The 20,046-nt window shown below is 50.8% G+C and overlaps 1 protein-coding gene across 1 annotated transcript; it reads right to left on the reverse strand.

Annotated features, from left to right (window-relative positions):
• Window positions 1–472: 472 nt before the first annotated feature.
• Window positions 473–8,574, reverse strand: LOC125508063. The gene is made up of 14 exons (XM_048672633.1): window positions 8,239–8,574; window positions 6,420–6,859; window positions 6,222–6,285; window positions 5,754–6,110; window positions 4,279–4,403; window positions 4,048–4,156; window positions 3,821–3,966; window positions 3,668–3,741; window positions 3,195–3,300; window positions 2,966–3,059; window positions 2,807–2,882; window positions 1,432–2,717; window positions 1,139–1,330; window positions 473–1,041 (listed from the first exon to the last, which is right to left on the reverse strand). Exons 1-14 carry the CDS (start codon window positions 8,245–8,247, stop codon window positions 850–852), a joined length of 3,270 nt encoding a protein of 1,089 aa, XP_048528590.1. The 5' UTR covers window positions 8,248–8,574; the 3' UTR covers window positions 473–849.
• Between the last annotated feature and the right edge of the window lie 11,472 nt (window positions 8,575–20,046).

Raw genomic sequence — 20,046 nt, forward strand, 5'->3', positions numbered from 1 at the left:
GATTCACAAAAAAAGTTAGAACAACTTATATTTGTGAACGGAGAGAGTAGAACATGCTGCTGCACCCATAGATTAATCTATTGTAAGCAATACAGTCAAGCAAAGATAAGTTTAAGCTGGCTGAGACCCAAGAAAGCACATACTTTCCTCTTATTCAACCATTCAAAACAATTCTGAGAGAATTTAAAGTCAGAGAATCCACCCTGAAGGATCATTATCACAGCTCCAGCAGCAGTGCGAAGAACAAGCAGTGAAACTTGACCCATGAATTAAATACTAGAACAATAGTAACTCCAAATTTTAGCTAAACAACTGCAGCTTGCCAATTACACTCTGGAAATGCAACATACAGCAGATCATCCAACAACAGATAACTTTCGGTTAAATTCAACCAACCCATACAAAAGAGAAGCAAGCACAAGGCATATCAGAAAGCTGCAAATCACAAACTCCAGCACTGCTCACCAAGAGATATAACTGAAAAGGATCCATCTTACTTAGATAGTACTAATACATAGGTTCAGTGAAAGAGCGCGATAACAGATAACAAAGGGGGGCTTCACATGGTACCGATGCTGTAAGCTTGCCAAAATCGAAGGGGACGCAGCCCCCCGTCACAAAGCTTACAGAACCATGACCATCAAGCATCTAGGAAAAGGTATTCCTACGCAAAAAAACATAAGGGAGCAGCAAAGGGCACTCCTCTAAACATGGCCTATTTAGGCGCATCATCCCACAAGCTCAGAACATCGAAGGAGATGGGATCAATGTCTCCTTCAGTCTGTAGGATCGCCTGCCTTATTCTATGCATTACTACTAGATCAGTCTTCGGTATTAGGGAGCTAGACCTTATGGACCAAACTTGAAGTGCTCAATCATGCAGTCACAGACAGTGCACTTCTTGAGCAGTGTCACCGAGGCCAGGAGGCAGCCTCGGCAAGCTATGGTGTGCATGCAGGGGGAGCATCTCACAACTGCATCAGCTCCACTGCAGACAACCATCAACTGGCACTTTTGATCCGAGACGCACTCCATGACTCCCTGCGTGTTCAGCAATTAATCATCAGGCAAAATTGAATGCAGCTGTAGTGAAAGTAGAACAGCAGAGCAAATTTTAGCTGCTGAGAAAATTTGTTACCACGTGTCGGGATTTTGCGTCCAGCGCCGGGGCAGACTTGACTCCACTTACAGCAGTGCCACAGGTCATGCATGCCCTGACATTGCACCTCATCATGCAGGCAACACATATCTTATGGAGGCACGGGACAAGCTCCATCGCGGCCTCACAGGAGCGGCATATGATGCAGTAGTCACTCTTGGCATGTGGAGTCTACAGGTGAAATAAGTGTGTCAGTCAATGAATCAAGACATGATTCTGAGCCTAACTAATGTGGCAAGCAACGTAACACAAGAGAAGAAGGGAGCACTTACTAGGTACTTGTCCCACTGTGAGTGGAAGAAGGAGAATCTCATTTCATTCTCGCAGCTGCTTGGAGTGATTGCTGGCCTTTCAACAGGACGATCAACAAAGCGTGTTGTTGGTCTGGGTTGATTCAAATCAATCTTCCTTGCTGGTCCCGGCTCAACCAATTCAGCCTTCCTAGGAGGACTGGACTCAACCAAATGAAGCTTCCCTGCAGGCCCAGGCTGAACCAAATCAGCCTTGCTAGGAGGAGAAGGAGGAGGACTGGACTCAATCAAATCGAGTTTCTTTGTAGGTGCAGACTCGACCAAATCAGGCCTCCTTAACGGTCCTTGTTCGGCTTTTCCAGGAAGAGCTCCAGACACGATCAAATCAGGCTTTCTTGCAGGTGACTCGATCAAATCAGACTTTGGTGTGCTCACAGTAACCTCATCAAGTAAGCTACAATTGGAGGTGGAATCACCATCCGGCAGGCTTTCGCCATTGCTTCTGCTACACTCATCATCATGCTGGCTCTGGACATTGGTCTCGCTGCATGCATCACCCTGTGGACTGTCAGTGCTATAAGGAGCATTCTCAGTGATATTGGCGGTAAGTGGTGATCTTGGAGAGTGATGATCTGACACTGATTCTGGGAGCTCGTCATGATCAAACGAGTAAGGCTCCAGCAAGGGTACATACTTTGGCCTTGAGAGGGGTGGCAGAAGGACCATATGTGTTGCAGGGCCATTTCCTACAGGGACTACACGCATCCTGCATATGCCAGGGAGGGAGCGCATGAAATCGCTTAGCTTAGGATAGCCAAGGGCAGAATGATCAAGCTCCATTCTGCAACATGATCTGAAATCAGTCTTCACAGAGCATAATGGGTACTTCTCCCCATATCGCTCGGTTGCTTCCATGAGAAATCCTGGCAACCACCTCCTGAATATGAAGAACCAAGACGGGAGGTGCTTCTCTGGCATTGGCCGCCGTTTTCCAAAGTTATATTGCTCAGCTTGTTCATCCTCCAGCTCACTATGAGTCACTCTTGGGGACTCACGTACATGGTGCCTGAAGGAAGTTGCTCTTTCGAGTTCAGGCAGGGACGGTCTAGCAACAGCATCCTTTATCTCCACTCTCTTCCCAAGCACATAGACATGATGAGCTTCCTTTGCACTAATCATATCCTTCTCTCTTTTGAATTTTACAAAGCCAAAGCCTCGGGACTGTATCCTCTCGTCTATTTTTAAGGTAATGACTATTGCTTCCTCCACAGGTCCGAATTCAGTACTGAAGAATTTGCTAAGGTACGCTGCCAGAAACAAATGCCAAAGAAAGTGTTAGAAGTACATTCATGTTCACTGTGTTGAACATAACTGGTTCAGGAATATGAAGCTATACCATCGTCTACTGAAAGCGGGAGACCCCCAACAAAGATTTTGCGAGTGTAGTCATGCTTCTCCCAATGATCATTATGCTATAAACAAAATATGTTGTAAGCAGATCATGTAAACAGAAAAGAAGTCACTTGGTAATACAGATACAGGATGCCTAGATTACCCGAGATAATTTGGGGCCTTCTTTCGGGGTACTGTGGCCCTTACTTTTAACCCGAAAATCCCGGTGACCTACTGACGCCTTTGGCACAACATAGCTGCAAGGATATTCAAAGTAATATCTTAATTTTAACTTCAAATGAGCAGCACTTTCTCTACATTTCACGTAATTGTGTACAGATATGGGCCTGACCCCTTTTTGAAAAAAAGAAAAAAAAAGATATAAGAAATACCTTTCATAATAATCGTCGTTGTCACAATCATCGAAATCATCATCCAGAAGCTCTTTGTGCCTTTCTTTTTTCATTGCATGGTTCTTTTCCATTGAGCCATGGTTCACTAAAAAGGAACAAAATTCAGTTGAAAATGCAGTAGTGCTTGATATGCATTATTATCAGTAAAACCAAAAGTATGTAACCAATCTTTATGTAATTCAAACAATAAAATTCCCTCCAGTATTATTTGCAAAAAAAAAAAAAATCCTTCCAGTGTAATGAAACAGATCAAGCAATAGAACATAGAAGAATGTGATCTTATAGCAGAACATGTGCTTTGATTGAAGAATCAAACACAAAACTATGGGCAAGTGAAGTGCTTTTATTTACATGAGATACACAAAAGGACAAATGAAGTGCTTGTATTTACGTAAGAGATGTTCTATTTGCGAACTCAGTCAAATATTTAATATCCCAGAAAATCATCTTACTTGGTACAACATTTGCGGAGTTGAGAAGGAACCGCATGTCCTGGGATGTCGCCACGTCTATTGGTCTTTGCTTTCTGTTCAACACCAAAGAATCGCATCACTGTAAGTCGATCAAATCACTGAATACAAGAATTCTTCAGAAATATTACTCACCGTAGGTTCTGGGCTTTGGGGTTAGCCCCATAACGCAAAAGAAGTCGTACACAGCTCAAAGAACCATTTTTCACTGCAAGGAATAATGGGGTTTCTTTGGTCTTGGAAGGTATATCAACGCAATCTTGTGCATGAAGCAGAAGTGACTTGCAGATCAAAGAAACAAAATACCAATTAGTCACAGTGGTATTATATTAACCACTTGAAAAGGAAGTAACAAAGGCTACCTGAAGAGCCTTGTAATTGCCCTTAGCTGCAGCGCTGTGCACTGGTGTGAGACCTAGTTTGTTCCCCTGGAAAACTCTGGCACCATTCTTCTGCAGGAGCCACACAATCCTGCACAAAGACAGAAGACAATTAAGGACACTTGGAAATAGCGAGAACAACAATCTTACTGTTTAGCAGTTAATGGAGCAGAATTTTCAAGAAGTGTTTTTAATGGTACAGTTTAGCTGCACCTTGGCTCCTGTGTGCTTGAGCTACTACTAAGGCACCAGTGAAGTGCTGTGTTTCCTTCGGGGTCGGTTTCATTGACATCAACATCCCCCATCAGAAGCATCTTTGTGACATTCATATCTCCGGCCTACACAAGGAATCAATCATTGCAAGTTTTTCATATGTATAAGATGCAGCTTTATAAATTGCAGCTTGTTAGGCTTAGCACAATTACAGCAATATTGCATCAACTGAACATAAGAAAATGCAGAGCTGCATCTAGATAATACATAAAAACAAAGTGTGTAGATCATAATCATAGTAACCCATTAGGAGTCTTTCCTAAAATAAGGTGTGGACCACAATTACACATATTGATTACTCACTTAAACTTCATGCCAGTCCTAACAACTAATTTCATGTGCAATGCAAATCCAGAAGTGTTTAAAAGGGAAAAAGTTTGTGTAGACCACAAAGTAAAGACACTGAACACTCGATCATTGTAATTTTTTCTATATATATAAGTTGCAGTTGCACGATTACAGCAATATTGCATCAACTGAACATAAGAAAATGCAGAGCTGCTTCGATAATACATAAAAACAAAGTTTGTAGATTTATAATCATAGTAACTTATTTCATGTATTATTTTAGGAGTCTTCCCTAAAATAAGATGTGGACCTCAATTGCACACATTGATTACTCACTTAACTTCATGGCAGTCCTAGCAACTAATTTCAAGTGTTTAAAAGGGAAAATGTCTACGTAGACCACAAAGTAAAGACACTGAACACTCAATCATTGTAAATTTTTCTATATATAAGTTGCAGTTGCACGATTACAGCAATATCACATCCACCAGAACATAAGAAAATGCAGAGCTGCTTCTAGATAATACGTAAAACAAAGTGTGTTGATCATAATCATAGTAACTCATTTCATGTATTACTTTAGGAGTCTTTCCTAAAATAAGGGGTGGACCTCAATTACACACATTGATTACTCACTTAACTTCATGGCAGTCCTAGCAACTAATTTCATGTGCAATGCAAATCCAGAAGTGTCTAAAAGGGAAAAAAGTCTGTGCAGACCACAAAGTAAAGACACTGAACACTCAGTCATTGAAAGTTTTTCCATATATAAGTTGCAGTTGCATGATTACAACAATATTCCATCAACCAAACATAAGAAAATGCAGAGCTGCTTCTTGATTATATAAACAAAGGGTGCAGATCATAATCATAATACTCACTTCATGCATAATCTAGAAGTCTTTACGGAAAATAAGGCGTAGACCTCAGTTACACACACTGATTACTCAATTAAACTTCATAACAGTCATAGCAACTCATTTCATGTGCAATGCAAATCTAGCGGCGTTTAAAAGAAAAATAAACCGGTGTAGACCTCAAACAAAAGACACTGAATACTCAGTGCATTGCGAAATTTGGGAATAGTGACAATTTAAGGGTAGCATGAAACTAAGAGCAATCGGTACCTTTGCAGCCCTAAGTAGAGGGGGCAAGCTTCTCCTGTCAACTTTTCGGTCCCTCCACACTGTGGCCCCAAATTGGTTAAGCAGCTGAATCTCACAGAGCAAGGCTTTCCTCCTCATTTCATTGCCTTCTCTAGCTGAAGCCTCTCCAATCGACAGAACCTCGTCCACAACAGAGTTGTAGATTGATCTCTTTGTCCTGACGCCATCAATCACCACGCTCACCATCGCCGATATCCTTTCCTCAGTCACCAGGAGCAGCATTGCGAGTGCAGCGACACGCCCCTCCATGGCGTATCTGTAAGCCACCTCCCCAACCTCCCTGGTCTTCTCTGCCAGAAGCCTCACCGCGTTCAGATCCTGCACACACATCCAGGCAAGTTGCAGTTTGGCATGAGAAATTGATCCTATCTAGTATCAACCATGTAAGAGAAGTTTGGACCTGTGTGTGAGTTTAGTGATGGGACAAACCTTTTGTTGCAGATAAGCAAGAAGATCCTCGACCGAGTTGTCCTGTGACCAATCAACTTGAACCCTGAAGAGAAAGCAGCCAGGGAGGACGCAGATGCATTGCTGTCAGTTTGATCTCAAATGGCATCGACCAAATGAGCAATCATCAGTACTAGCAAATACTAGTAGCACGCAGTTGGTGCCATGCCATTGACGCACCTTCTGCTCATGAGCGCGACCTCGAGCGCGACTAGGCGTGTGCCATCGAGCAGCCTGACGTCCGTCCGGGCGTTCCTGGAGAGGAGCAGCTGGATGCACCTCTTGGAGTGCCCCTCGGCAGCGACGTGGAGGGGCGTCCGCGTGAGCGGGTCCCTGGCGTCGACGGAGGCCGGCGTGATCCCGTACTCCCCGTCGAGGAGGAGCCTGGCGCACTCGGCGGCGTCGTGCCTGCAGGCGAGGTGGAGGAGCCTGTTGGACATGTCCTGGTCGAGGATCCTGGCGGCGTCGGAGCCGTTGCGCAGCCGGCCCAGCGCCGCCTTCTTGATGCTGTCCACCGCCGCGAGGAGGAGCGCGGTGTCGTCCTCCACGACGGCGCGGGAGACGTCGTTGTCCTGCTTGCCCATCTTGTCCGTCGTCCCGCCACCCTCCTCGCTCAAGCTCTGCACCATCCAAGCGCCAAACCAAATCGAATCAAAATTCAAAAGTGACAAGTCAAACTTGCTGCAAAAAAATTCCACGAAACTTGCCGCAAAAAAGTTCCACGAAATCTTTTGAGACCCGAAGATTGCTCCAAAATTTCTGACGAAAACCGATCGAAAACAACATGACAAAATTAAATGGGACAATGCAGCCAGCCAAGGTAGCATAAATGGAGTGGCAGTCTGCAGGCCTCAGAGCGCAGGCACGAAACTGGAAACTGGATCGCCTTGAGGACACGCAAGGGAAAAGGAGCGCAAGAAGAACAAGCAGACTCGACCAAAGCTCGGTCAGGAAAGCGCAGCTAGCAGGCTCTCGCTTCGCTCGAATCATGGAGAAACGCAGACTGGTCATGTCAGGGCGTCGATCGATCACGGGCCGGAGCGACACGTCGCCCGAGACGAAGCTGGGAAAAGGAACTGCTCCCCGTCCAAAACGATCGCCGAGGACGAAAAGCTTTCCGGTTATGATCGGCAGCGTGGAATCTCATTTTCTCTCCCTCCACCGGCGCCAGAGAGTGCCTGCATGCCTCGTCAAATCAAATCGTCCCAAAGGAAAAGCAAAGCAAAGACAAGCCAAGCCGGAAGGAATATACCATGACCTCATCAAACGGCACCACGAAGAAGAAGAACACGCGCGTTTGCGCTTGATAATCTGACGCAAAAAACATCGAAGACGAGGGTCAAAAAACCCCAAAGCAACACCTACCCAAATTAACTTCCAGCATTTGCAAAGAGGACGGATCGAAAACAAACCACCACTGGACGGAAACCAGGGGGAAAACTAGCACGGGCAGGAGGAGCAAAGGGTTCGGAAGGAGTGACAGAAGACTTGATCCCCTGAAGCAAACTGAAGAGAATCTCGGTTGAGGGACAGCAAACGGTGGGTCATGGACGGGGGAGCGCGATGAAGGATCATGCAGACGAAGGATCATGCAGACGCATGACAACGAGACCCGCGAGAAACCAGGACCAGATCGTCCGGAAACACCGGCCGGGACCAAACCTTTGAAAACCCCGGCGGAGAAGGTAGGAGAAAACCCCCAATCCCGTGCCCCGAAACGGCGAAACCAACGAACCAACCCAGCCGAACCGGCACCGAAAACGAAGGACCATTACTTACCACCTCCCTCCCTCCCTCTCGCTCCGGCGGTCGGCGAACCGTGGCACCGCCGCACAAGCGAGAGCTCATCGGAGAGGCCCACCCAAAACCGCGAGGCCAAAATCATCTCATCTCATACCCCGAAGAAATCGATCGAATCGAACACGCAGGCGGAAACAAATCAGCGACACGCAGATGACGAAGAAATGCCGGCTACGCCAGGCCTCGATCGCTCGCTCACCTCTCCCATGCGCGCGGCCGGAGTCGCAGAAAGCCTCGCCGCACCTGCTCTGCTGCTTCCCCGAAACCCCTCTCCACCCTCTTCCCGCTCGCTCACACAGACAAACACCCTGCGCCTCCGCTCGATCGCCCTCCTCTTATGTAGACTGCTGCTAGTAGTGGAGCGCTCCTCCCCTCTCCTCTCCCCGCCCTCCGGCACCCACAGACGCCCACCGCGCACGGCGAACGCAGACTGCAAAAGCCGCACTTATCCTGCACAGGCCTGTCCGCCTGTCCCTCTCTGCTCACCGTCTCTCTCTCTAGCACAGCATGTCTCGGTAGTCGGTACCCACCCGCCCGTCGTAGTACCCCTTCACAGCTTTCGTGCCCCACCCCACCCCCCCTCCTCCCATTAAAAGCTCTGCGCTTTTTGCCGTTCCTGGCATCCGGGCCGCGCCGTGGGCGGGCCGTAGCACGGAAACGGAAACGCGGAACCCCGTTGCGTTCATGATCCCCGCGACGCGTGGCGCTTCGCCACTGGCCACTGCCCCACCCCGGAAGCTGCTTGGAAGGCGGGAGAGGGGCAAGCTCGTCCGGAGGAGAGCTATGGGTGGGCTAGGCAGGGGCCGCGCTCGCTTTCCTCCGCTTTGTCGCCTTCCCGCTGGGCCCCCGCTGCCATGTCAGAGCCGAGGGGACAGCCTCTGCTGCCGCCGCTGCTGTGGGGCGGGGCTCGTCGAGGAGAGAGAGAGAGAGAGAGACGGGGTAGCTTCGGGAGTTTTCTGCTGGTGCCTGTTCAGTCGCTGACGGGCGGGGCCGGAGAGCCGTGGCCCCGCCGTGCCAGTGTGCGGTGCTAGGGTTTTGTGGGGAGCCAGGGGTTTTGTTGGGTAGAAGGTGGCGGTGGCCCGTGCGTGGCGTGGGACGGGTTTGGGTTGGTTGAGTTGGGTTGGGGTGGGGCGTATCTTCCTCGGGGCACGCGGAGATAGGCGTGTGTTGGTGGAGTTCGTACTACTACTACTACTCCTGTACGCTGTGGACGAGGACAAGGACGATCGCCAAGACCCGGGTGGACCGGACCAGACCGATGGATGGACGGATGAGAATGGACAATGATTGACGGAGACCATCATATCGCTGCTGTGTGGACGAGCGTGTGGTTTGTTTGTTTGTTTGATCCGTGCGTGCGTGCGTGCGTGCGTGTAATGTGCATGGCACATGGGCATTGGCATGGCGTCCGGTGGGAAAGATTGATTCATTGTGTGGCCGGCGGAAGGAAGGAACTGCTTTGCTTGTGCTGTTCGGTGAGATGGAGCCATCGCACACCGTGAACTTGCCGCTGCGGGGGCTCGTGACGGGGCGCGCACACGCCGAGCTTTCCTTTCCTGTAGGGGGCATCGAATTGGTTGGGCGTGCGTCTCAGATCTAGACTCTAGTAGACTCTAGTGGTAGTGTGGGTGAACACGGTGAGAAATTGGAAGATGGTTTGTGTGCATGCGAGAAATGGTGTGTACCACTAGTAGTGTGAATGTGCTACGAGGAAGGAATCTGCAGGGTTGGAGACGAGAGCCAGCGACTGCACGCCTGAGCTAGTCAAGCCTAGGGTTAGCGTGGGTGCGTGCACCGGGCTACTGGCTCCATGCATGGGGCGATCGAACAATGGCGCTGGCGCGCGCGCGCATCTGCCGATCGACACACACACGCTGCTGTGCTTTTTCGCTTTTCTGCTTCTCTTTGTCGCGTTTAGCGGACCACAGGATCAGGTGACAGAGGCTCTCTGCTACAGGAGTCCGTTTCGTCTCGTCGGAGAGATCACCAATCCGCCCCTGCTGGTCGTTGTATCTCCTGTACTGTCCGCGCTCGGTCGCTGACGGGTGGGGCTAATGACGCGGGAGTGGCCCGCTCGCCAGGGCCATGGGTACGTTGGGAGAGGGGAGCCTGCGGCTCTGCGCTTGCGACTGCGAGGATATCCTCCTCGGTAGGCGCGCGGGGAGGATGATGACGATGACGAAAGCCTGTCGTTGGTTTGGCTGGCAACTTGGCATCGCACGGACATGGATGACCGGCAAGGTGCATGCATTGGATGGATGGGTCCATCAGGATAAACTTCGCAGGTTTCCAAACTTACAGTGCTCTGCTCCCCCTACCCGGCCGGTTAAGGGTCCACGGGGATTCCAACTGCAGCGGCAGGACTGCCCAATGGCTCCTGCGCGCGCGCTGCACAACGACCGGGCATGAGCACGCGTTGATGGACTCCTAGACGGGGCGCGCCCCCAACGTTGCCAGCGCTCCTGCATTTGCACCGTGCTGGATTTTTTTTTTCTTTGGCTCTTCATATTTACTGTTTACCGATGTTTTCTGACTTGATTCATTCCGATCAAGGACGTGTCTTGGATGTCCGTTTCGCACTCTACAGCATTGGCCCTGTATCTTTCCAACATGTACGTTACGTACAACGGCCCATGATCTGAGCGGGGACGTAGCGGCTCAGACCGACCTGACCTGACCTGCCATGGCACGGCATTGGCATGCCTGAACAAGCAGACAAAAGCTGCTCCTAACAAAGCCTGGGCAGCCCATCGACCCGCCTGCATGCATGCAACGCAAACGACGCGAGCACAGGCCGCAAAGCAAGACAAGGGCATCGCCAGCCATCAGCTCGCGGCCAATTTTGGCGTTTTGACCTTTTTGCTGAAGTTTAGCCGGATTTGACCCTTATTCAAAATTATTTCGGAATCTAACCCTCTTTCTACCGACGAGCCCATGGGCGGTAGGTTAACGGCAGCCGCCGTCAACCAATTGTATCGGGCTGACGTGGCATAAGGCCATCTCCATCGCGTGACTCCATCCTGTCGGGCCCTGTCCGTTTGGGGTAAAAGGGACAAACAAGGCGGTCAACCAACTGTATCGGGCTGACGTGGCATAAGGCCATCTCCATCGCGCGACCCCATCCTGTCGGGCCCCATCCGTTTGGGGTAAAAGGGACAAACAAGGCGGCCAGCGCGCGACGGCCCGGACCCATCTTGTTTGTTTTGTGTCCGGGTCGACTCATTTCGAGCGCAAACTTGCGCCGGGTTTGGGTCGCGGCGGACACCAAACGGACGCGCGCCTCGTCCGCGTCGGGGCCGCGTGACAGGCGGCCACCTACCTCCCACCCGCCCACATCAATGCGCACGAGCGGGCGGCCCCACCTGTCATCCGCACATCGGAAGGTTGCCGTCCTTCTTTAAGTGGGAAGCGTGGAACGATCGTCGTCCACACTGCCCCACGCCATCCCGCGGCCTCCTCGAAACCCGACAGCCCCGAACCCTAGCCCTCCATTGTCCTCGAGCTCGCCGGCCGGCCACCTCGCCATGGGCTTCTGGAACTGCAAGGGGAAGCACGACCGTGAGGCCGGCTCCTCCTCGGGGCTCCGCCGCGGCTCCGTGAAGAAGGAGGAGCCCGCGTCTCCGCCGCGCTCCTCCCGTCGAGCCCCCGCGCCGGCCCCCTTCACCATCAACCCTAGGCCCGTCGACGAGCGCGACCGGCAGTACCTCGCGGTGGACGTGTGCCGGCGGTACTGGGAGACGAGGATGTCGGTCCCCTGGAGCGACGTCCACCTCCCCAACGGCTAGCACCTCAGCGCCGACCGGGTCCCGATCTCGCCTGTGCCGGCAAGCGGACGCGCGCGCCGTGACGAGATCGAGCGCCGCCGCCGCCTCCTCCCCGACGACCTGTACCACGATGACAGGTACGCCCCGGATTCCTTCCTCTGGGACACGTGGCTCCGGGACGAGCACGACACGTGCCACGCTTCATACTTCGCCGGCACGGTGTCGGGGCCGCGGCGGCCACACCGAGAGGTGCGCGGGCGTACGCGCGTGCGCGGCCTCACGCCCACGCCGTCGCCTTTCCCGTCTCCGTCACCACCTCCACCTCCTTGCATGACAGCGGAGGAGAAGGCCCGGCTCGTGCAGCGTGCCATGGACGACTCCATGTACACCCACGACGAGCGCCAATGGGACGACCTGGACGAGACGATGGCACACTCTACCGCCGGCGACGTCGCCTTCCCCGAGCTGCAAATGGTGGAGGAGAGGAGGGAGGAGGCGATGGAGGAGGAGCCGGTGGCCGTGTTCCACCCGGGCCTGCAGGGCCAGGGGTGGGGCTGGTCCTGCACTGCTCCGGAGATGGCCACCGCCGTGGGCGTCAACTGGTGCGCCACTCCGCCGCGGTCACCGGAGTGGGAGGCGTCGCCACGGGAGGAGGTCGTGTAGGCACCTCCCGCCGTCCAGCCCACCCCTGTCTACCACGCATCATCGGCCCACCTCTGGACACCGCCGGCCTACGTGGACCTCGTCAGCGACGACGACGACGCGGACGACCACTGAAGACGGCGACGACATCGACGGGCATGGGCACGAGCGCGCTGGCGGCGGCCGTTTTTATTTTCTTTTTTATGTTTAATTATGTCAAGTTGGATGTGAAACTAGGCCGTTTTGTGGCCATGGACCCTAACTTAAGTTTTAAGTTTTTTAAACTGCGTTTATTTACCTTTTTAAGTCATTTTGTTTAAGTTTTTATGTTTTTTTAAACACGTCCAACACGGACAAGTTTTGGGGTGCGGCCGCGCGGTGGGCGCACCCATGACCCAACGGACAGAGGCGGACACGGGCGAACCCATCGGCGCCCCAAAGGGACAAAATCCGGCCAAAACGGACGTCCGTTTGGGGCCGCGCGGTGGAGTTGGCCTAACGACACTACCGACAAGATGGACGACGGTAGGGTAGCTAAAGCTACCGCCACCCTCCACGACGGTAGGGTGTGCCAGGCCCTGCACGCGTGCTAGGGTTCTATAACAGAAAGTCGACTATGTTTCACGATAGGGCATCACACCTTACCACCGGGTGATCTAGCGCTAGGGTCTAGTGTAACGGGAAATCGTAAATGTTTTGCGGTCGACGGTGAGAACCTACCGGCGCAATCCCTGGCGGTAGGGTCCTTTTTCACTTATTTTTTTAGAAGATCTTGATCATTTCAATTTCAAATATGAATGATAGTTAAACACAACAACAAATTGTGTTTGCAAATCAAAATATGATGATCTCACACATTATAGATAGCAAATTGGGAACACCAAATAGGTAGGTAGCAAATCAACATATCAAATAGGTTCAACATAGTAAACACGTAGCAAATCGACAACACCGAGTAGTTCGACATAGCAAACAAGTTCTCGTTCACAACTAGTTTAACTAAGCGAGTTCAACATGACGTATCACTTGTTCATCCGCCTCTTGGCGGTAAGCTCCTCGTTTCTCTTCGAGCGGGTTTCATTCGGCTTCTTCATGCGACGGCGAGGACGCTCTCTCTGAAACAAGGATGGACTCTTCCAATCCTTCTTCGGCTGTTTTCCCTCTCTTGTCCTGGGTTGGATGAGTCGGCGAAGGTTCGTCATCGTCGTCGTACACCTCCTCCTCACCACCTCATTCATCGGCTTGCTCCTCTTCCTCTTCTTCCTCGTCATCTTCTTCCTCGTCCTCCTCAACAACGCGAGACGACGAGGTGGCATGGGTAGAGGAAGCTCCACCGGCGTGGCTCGATGAAGCGATGGCACACATCGACCCTCCACTAAGCAGGAATATGGACATCGGCCGCGCGAGCGCGCCCAAGCATGCCCACTATCTTACGACAACGGGTCATGAACTTCTGCAATAACAAACAACCAAGAACATAATGTAGATCAACTTTAGGGTTACAATTAAACTATAACATGGCTAGGAGGCTCGATGTTACCTTCACCTTTTCTCTCAGCTTGTTGTCCGATTCCACAGTCCTGGGGTCATACGCAAGCGCGTCCAAGCCATCGAAATGCTTCAGTTAAGCTCCGAAGTCTGCACATGTAACCATCATTTGTAAGTCAGTGACACTGACTAAAGTAGTTTTCATCCAACTGCTGACAACTCACAACAATGAAGGACACCACTTAGAGCATCTCCACCCGTGCCCCCAACAGGCCCCCAAGGCCATTTTTTCGCGCCGGCGCCCAAAAACGGCCCAGTCGCGTCCCCAGGAGCCCAATTTTTGCCAGGCAGGGCCGAAACTGGCGCCAGCGGACCCAGGCTGAACCCGGCACGCTAGGGGGCACCGGGGCAATCGTTTTTGGCGCGAAAGAACGGCGGGCCCGCCCGAGTCAGCGACCCCCGCGCCTCATCGTCCTCATCGCCTCAGGTTCCTGCGGGGAATCAATGCCAAGGCTGCCGCCGATCAGCCTTCCATTGATTCCTCATGGGGCGACGCGGTGAGGCGATGTGCCCCCTTCTGCCACGCGTACACACAACGCCGCCCCCGGGCCGCTATATAAGCCGCCCCTGCCTCGCCGGTGGATGCACCCCACCCGTAGCCCCCCTCTCTGAAGGAAATGTGCCCTAGAGGAAATAATAAAGTTATTATTTATTTCCTTATTTCGTGATAAATGTTTATTATTCATGATAGAATTGTATTAACTAGGAACATAATACATGTGTGAATACATACACAAACAAAGTGTCACTAGTATGCCTCTACTTGACTAGCTCGTTGATAAAGATGGTTATGTTTCCTAACCATGGACATGAGTTGTCATTTGATAAACGGGATCACATCATTAGGAGAATGATGTGATTGACATGACCCATTTTGTTAGCTTAGCACTTGATCATTTTAGTTTACTGCTATTGCTTTCTTCATGACTTATACATGTTCCTATGACTATGAGATTATGCAACTCCCGATTACCGAAGGAACACTTCGTGTGCTACCAAACGTCACACCGTAACTGGGCGATTATAAAGGTTCTCTACAGGTGTCTCCGATGGTACTTGTTGAGTTGGCGTAGATCGAGATTAGGATTTGTCACTCCGATTGTCGGAAAGGTATCTCTGGGCCCTCTTGGTAATGCACATCACTATAAGCCTGTCAAGCAATGCAATTAATGAGTTAGTTGCGGGATAGTGCATTACAGAACGAGTAAAGAGACTTGCCGGTAACGAGATTGAACTAGGTATCGAGATACCGACGATCGAATCTCGAGCAAGTAACATATCGATGACAAAGGGAACAACATAGGTTGTTATGTGGATTGACCGATAAAGATCTTCGTAGAATATGTAGGAGCCAACATGAACATCCAGGTTCCGCTATTGGTTATTAACCAGAGACGTATCTCGGTCATGTCTACATAGTTCTCGAACCCGTAGGGTCCGCACGCTTAACGTTTGGTGATGATCGGTATTATGACTTTATGTGATTTGATGTACCGAAGATAGTTCAGAGTCCCGAATGAGATCGGGGACATGACGAGGAGTCTCGAAATGGTCGAGACGTAAAGATCGATATATTGGACGACTATATTCGTACATCGTAAAGGTTCCGAGTGATTCGGGTATTTTTCGGAATACCAGGGAGTTACGGGAATATGGGGAAGAAGTATTGGGCCTCATGGGCCAAGTGGTGGAAGAGAGGAGGGAGGGCGCGCGGCCCCCTAGCCCAAACCGAATTGGACTAGGGGCCGGCCCCCCTTTCCTCCTTTCCTCCCTTTCCTTCCTTCTCCCTCTCCTCCTTCCTTTCCTCCTCCTAGTAGGATGTAACGCCCTCGATGCGGCTATATCTCCCACGTGTCGAAGCACGACTTAGAGGCATAACCGCATTGAAAGCAATGTCGCAAGTGAGGTAATCTTCACACAACCCATGTAATACATAAGGGAAAGAGATACATAGTTGGCTTACAATCACCACTTCACACAATACATGAATAAAGCATTACATCATCCAGATACAATCAAGGTCCGTCTACGGAACCAGAATGAAAGAAGACTACCCCAAATGCTACACAGATCCCCGATCATCCCAACTGGGCTCCACTACTGATCAACTGGAAAATGGAACAACATAAAGAACACGATCTTCATAGAGCTCCTCCTTGAGCTTGGTTGCGTCATCTGCACGATTCAACGGCACCTGCAAGCTGGTTTTGGAAGTATCTGTGAGTCACAGGGACTCAACAATCTCACACCCGCGTGATCAAGACTATTTAAGCTTATAGGTAGGGAAAGGTATGAGGTGGAGCTGCAGCAAGCGACTAGCATATATGGTGGCTAACATACGCAAATGAGAGCGAGAAGAGGAGGCAAAGCATGGTCGAGAAACTATGATCAAGAAGTGATCCTAGAACAACCTACGTCAAGCATAACTCCAACACCGTGTTCACTTCCTGGACTCCGCCGAGAAGAGACCATCACGGTAACACACGCGGTTGATGTATTTTAATTAAGGTCAACTTTAGGTTTTCTACAACCGGACATTAACAAATTCCCATCTGCCCATAACCGCGGGCACGGCTTTCGAAAGTTCAAATCCCTGCAGGGGTGTCCCAACTTAGCCCATCACAAACTCTCACGGTCAACGAAGGATATTCCTTCTCCCAAGACAATCCGATCAGACTCGGCATCCCGGTAACAAGACATCCTCGACAATGGTAAAACAAGTCCAGCAACACCGCCCGAATGTGCCGACAAATCCCGATAGGAGCTGCACATATCTCGTTCTCAGGGCACACTCAGATGAGCAATCCGTACAACTAAAACCAGCCCTCGAGTTTCCCCGAGGTGGCGCTGCAAGGGCCTCTAGTTTGGACCAACACTCAGAGGAGCACTGGCCCGGGAGGGGGGGGGGTTAAAAAAAGATGACCCTTGAGTCTGCAGACCCAAGGGAAAGAAAAGGCTAGGTGGCGAATGGTAAAACCAATATTGGGCATTGCTGGAGGAGTTTTATTCAAGGCGAACTGTCAAGGGGTTCCCATTATAACCCAACCGTGTAAGGAACGCAAAATCCGGGAACATAACACCGATATGACAGAAACTAGGGCGGCAAGAGTGGAATAAAACACCAGGCATAAGGCCGAGCCTTCCACCCTTTACCAAGTATATAGATGCATTAATTAAATAAGAGATATTGTGATATCCCAACAAGTAAACATGTTCCAACAAGGAACAACATCTCCATGTTCCGACAAGGAACAAACTTCATCTTCACCTGCAACTAACAACGCTATAAGAGGGGCTGAGCAAAGCGGTAACATAGCCAAACAACGGTTTGCTAGGATAAGGTTGGTTAGAGGCTTGGTTCAACAATATGGGAGGCATGATAAGCAAGTGGTAGGTATCGCAGCATAGGCATAGCAAAAGAGCGAGCATGTAGCAAGCAAAAATAGAAGTGATTTTGAGGGTATGGTTATCTTGCCTGAGATCCCGCAAGGAAGAAGAACAAGTCCATTAAGAAGACAAACAGACGTAGTCGAGCGGGTCCTCACAAACACGACGTTATCGGAACCAACCCGAAGAAGCAACACCGGAAAGAAAGCAAACAACATAGTAAACAACCACCACATAATCATGGCATGATGCACAATCAAGTATGATGCATGTCCGGTTTAATGAAGCATGGCATGGCAAAATGCGCAAACAATCCTACAACTTAAGTGGAGCTCAACATGCAACTCCGTTGCATATTGACGAAACACCACATGACTTATTTAGTTCGATCTTGTTTATGTACCCAACAATATTAAATGTTGTTAAACATGGCAAGAGGGTGAAGCAAAAGAAAACTACCTATCTAGGCAAGTTTAAATGAGGGCGGAATGACAAACAACAAGTCCGGAAAATCCTCATATGCATATTTTAGGTTTGGTACTGATCTGCCCTAAACACAATTTTAGAGTTGTTAAACATGCAAAGTAAGGCCACCATGTTAAACTAGGCATAATTCTACCCCATTTGCATATAAAGTTTATTAAATTTGGAGCTACGGTTAATTAGTTATGAAATAAAGCATTTTAGCATGGCATAGGAGAAAATTTAACCAAACAGCATTTTAAACATTTCAAACATGGATGAAAGTTGCAAATTATTAAACTAGACAAAATTCTAAGCAACTTTCATATATAATTTATTTAGATCCGATGCACGGTTGTGAAGTTATTAAATGCATGAAACTAGGGGGTTTTCTGTAAAACTGCAATTCCCTGGAAATTTGCTAAATTCACAGAGCCTAAAAAAGATACTGGGCCGGATCTGCTGGCCCAACAACAGGGGAAAAAAGGGGTGGGACGCCAGGGGTGTTCTCACCATGGGCTTGGCCCATTCGGTGGGAGGAGGGAGGTCTGGCGCTGGCTTGCTCACGCGGCCCACGATGGCGCTGGAGGTGGGCCTTGGCGAGGGGCGCTGGAGTCAGATCACGATGTGAGGCAGGGAGGCACTGACGATGCTTGCGCGGTCAACGACGCTGAATGAGGCATCATCCTCCCCTGCTCGCTCGACAGGAAGCAGCGGCGGCGCGGGACTGCAGGGACACGAAGGTGCGGGATGGCAAGGGCGGCCGGATCCAAGGCGGGAGAGGCGCGATGCAGGCGGGGCATGGCCAACAGGAGCGGAACTTGGCACGGCGGCTCGTCGGTGGTCTTCGGCGAGGGCACCGGTGGCCGGGGACGGGGTCCAGCCGGCGGGATCCGGCCGGAACGGGCAAGGGCGGCGAAGACACGGATCCGGGCGGTCGAAGCCGGAGGAACTTGATCCCGGCGACGACAGAGCTTCCATGAGCAGCCATGGCATCTCCCACTAGTTCCCTGTACAGAGACAGAGAGGGTGATGCGAGAGAGAGTAATGAGGGAGAGAAATGGAAGAAGAGGAGCGGGACAAGGCGCTGCAGGAGGGCCGGCCTTGGAGCACTGGGGCTCGGGGCGACGAGCATCAGGGAAGCAGGAGGCCTCGGGAGGAGCTCATTTCCTTGGGTCGATGAGGATGCAGGGACTCCAGGAGGTGCTTGCTGGCGATCCTTATGGTGGCGGAAGGGAGGCAGCGCGGGAAGTAGAGGAGGTTGCGGGCTCGGGCGACGAATGGATAGAGGGGAAGGTGGTGGCTGGTTGGCTCTTGTCTGCTATGATTTGGGCACAGCGGAAATCAAGGAGGGTCATGGGGAGCGCTGGTTGGTGGATGGATGCATCGGGAGGATCCCAAGGTGGGAGAGGAGTGGCGGCGGGGAGAAGGATTGGATGGGACAACCCTCCTAGGATCTAGAGTTAGACTAGTTATATATAGCGGGTAGGTTAGGATAAGGGCTATCTCGACCCTACGATCGCAAATGCACGATCGCGGATAAAATATGTTAGGAAGTCCAAAAAACAAAATGGAGACGTTTTGTAGATGTTTGGGGTTGATCCGTACACAGCGGTACCGACTGTCCGGGTCGGGTCCGGGACAGATTTCAGACGCGCGCGGGAGAAGGTCCGCGGGCTAACGAGAGAGGTTAGGTAGGGCCTGGCGGTAGGTAGACTGAAAAGACGGTCCCGAGCTGAGTGAAGAGAAGAGAGAGAGAGACCCGGCAGCGGTTTCCGGAGACCGAAAACGTCCGACGTTTGACCGACTATATTGTCGCTATAGTTAATCGTTGGGGCGTCAAACGAACTCCGTATGCGATGAAACTTGACAGGCGGTCTATCTACACTATAATAAGACCACACGCCAACTTTCATCCCATTACGAGAACATTTTCCGGCCACTTATAAAATACTATTTCGGACATGCCGCGGGCGCGTGCAAGTGTGTCTGGGCTCAGAACGGACAACGGACGGAACTGGGAGACCCGGACTAATGCAAGTTTTGAAAAACATGATGATGCAATGCACAAGATGACATGGCAAGATGCAACACAGAAGGAAATGACATGGCAACAACAGCGAATAACAGGAAGACACCTGGCACATTGGTCTCGGGGCGTCACAACACTCCACCACTACGAGAGGATCTCGTCCCGAGATCTA

Source organism: Triticum urartu, chromosome 5, assembly GCF_003073215.2.
Source record: "Triticum urartu cultivar G1812 chromosome 5, Tu2.1, whole genome shotgun sequence".
NCBI lineage: Eukaryota > Viridiplantae > Streptophyta > Magnoliopsida > Poales > Poaceae > Triticum > Triticum urartu.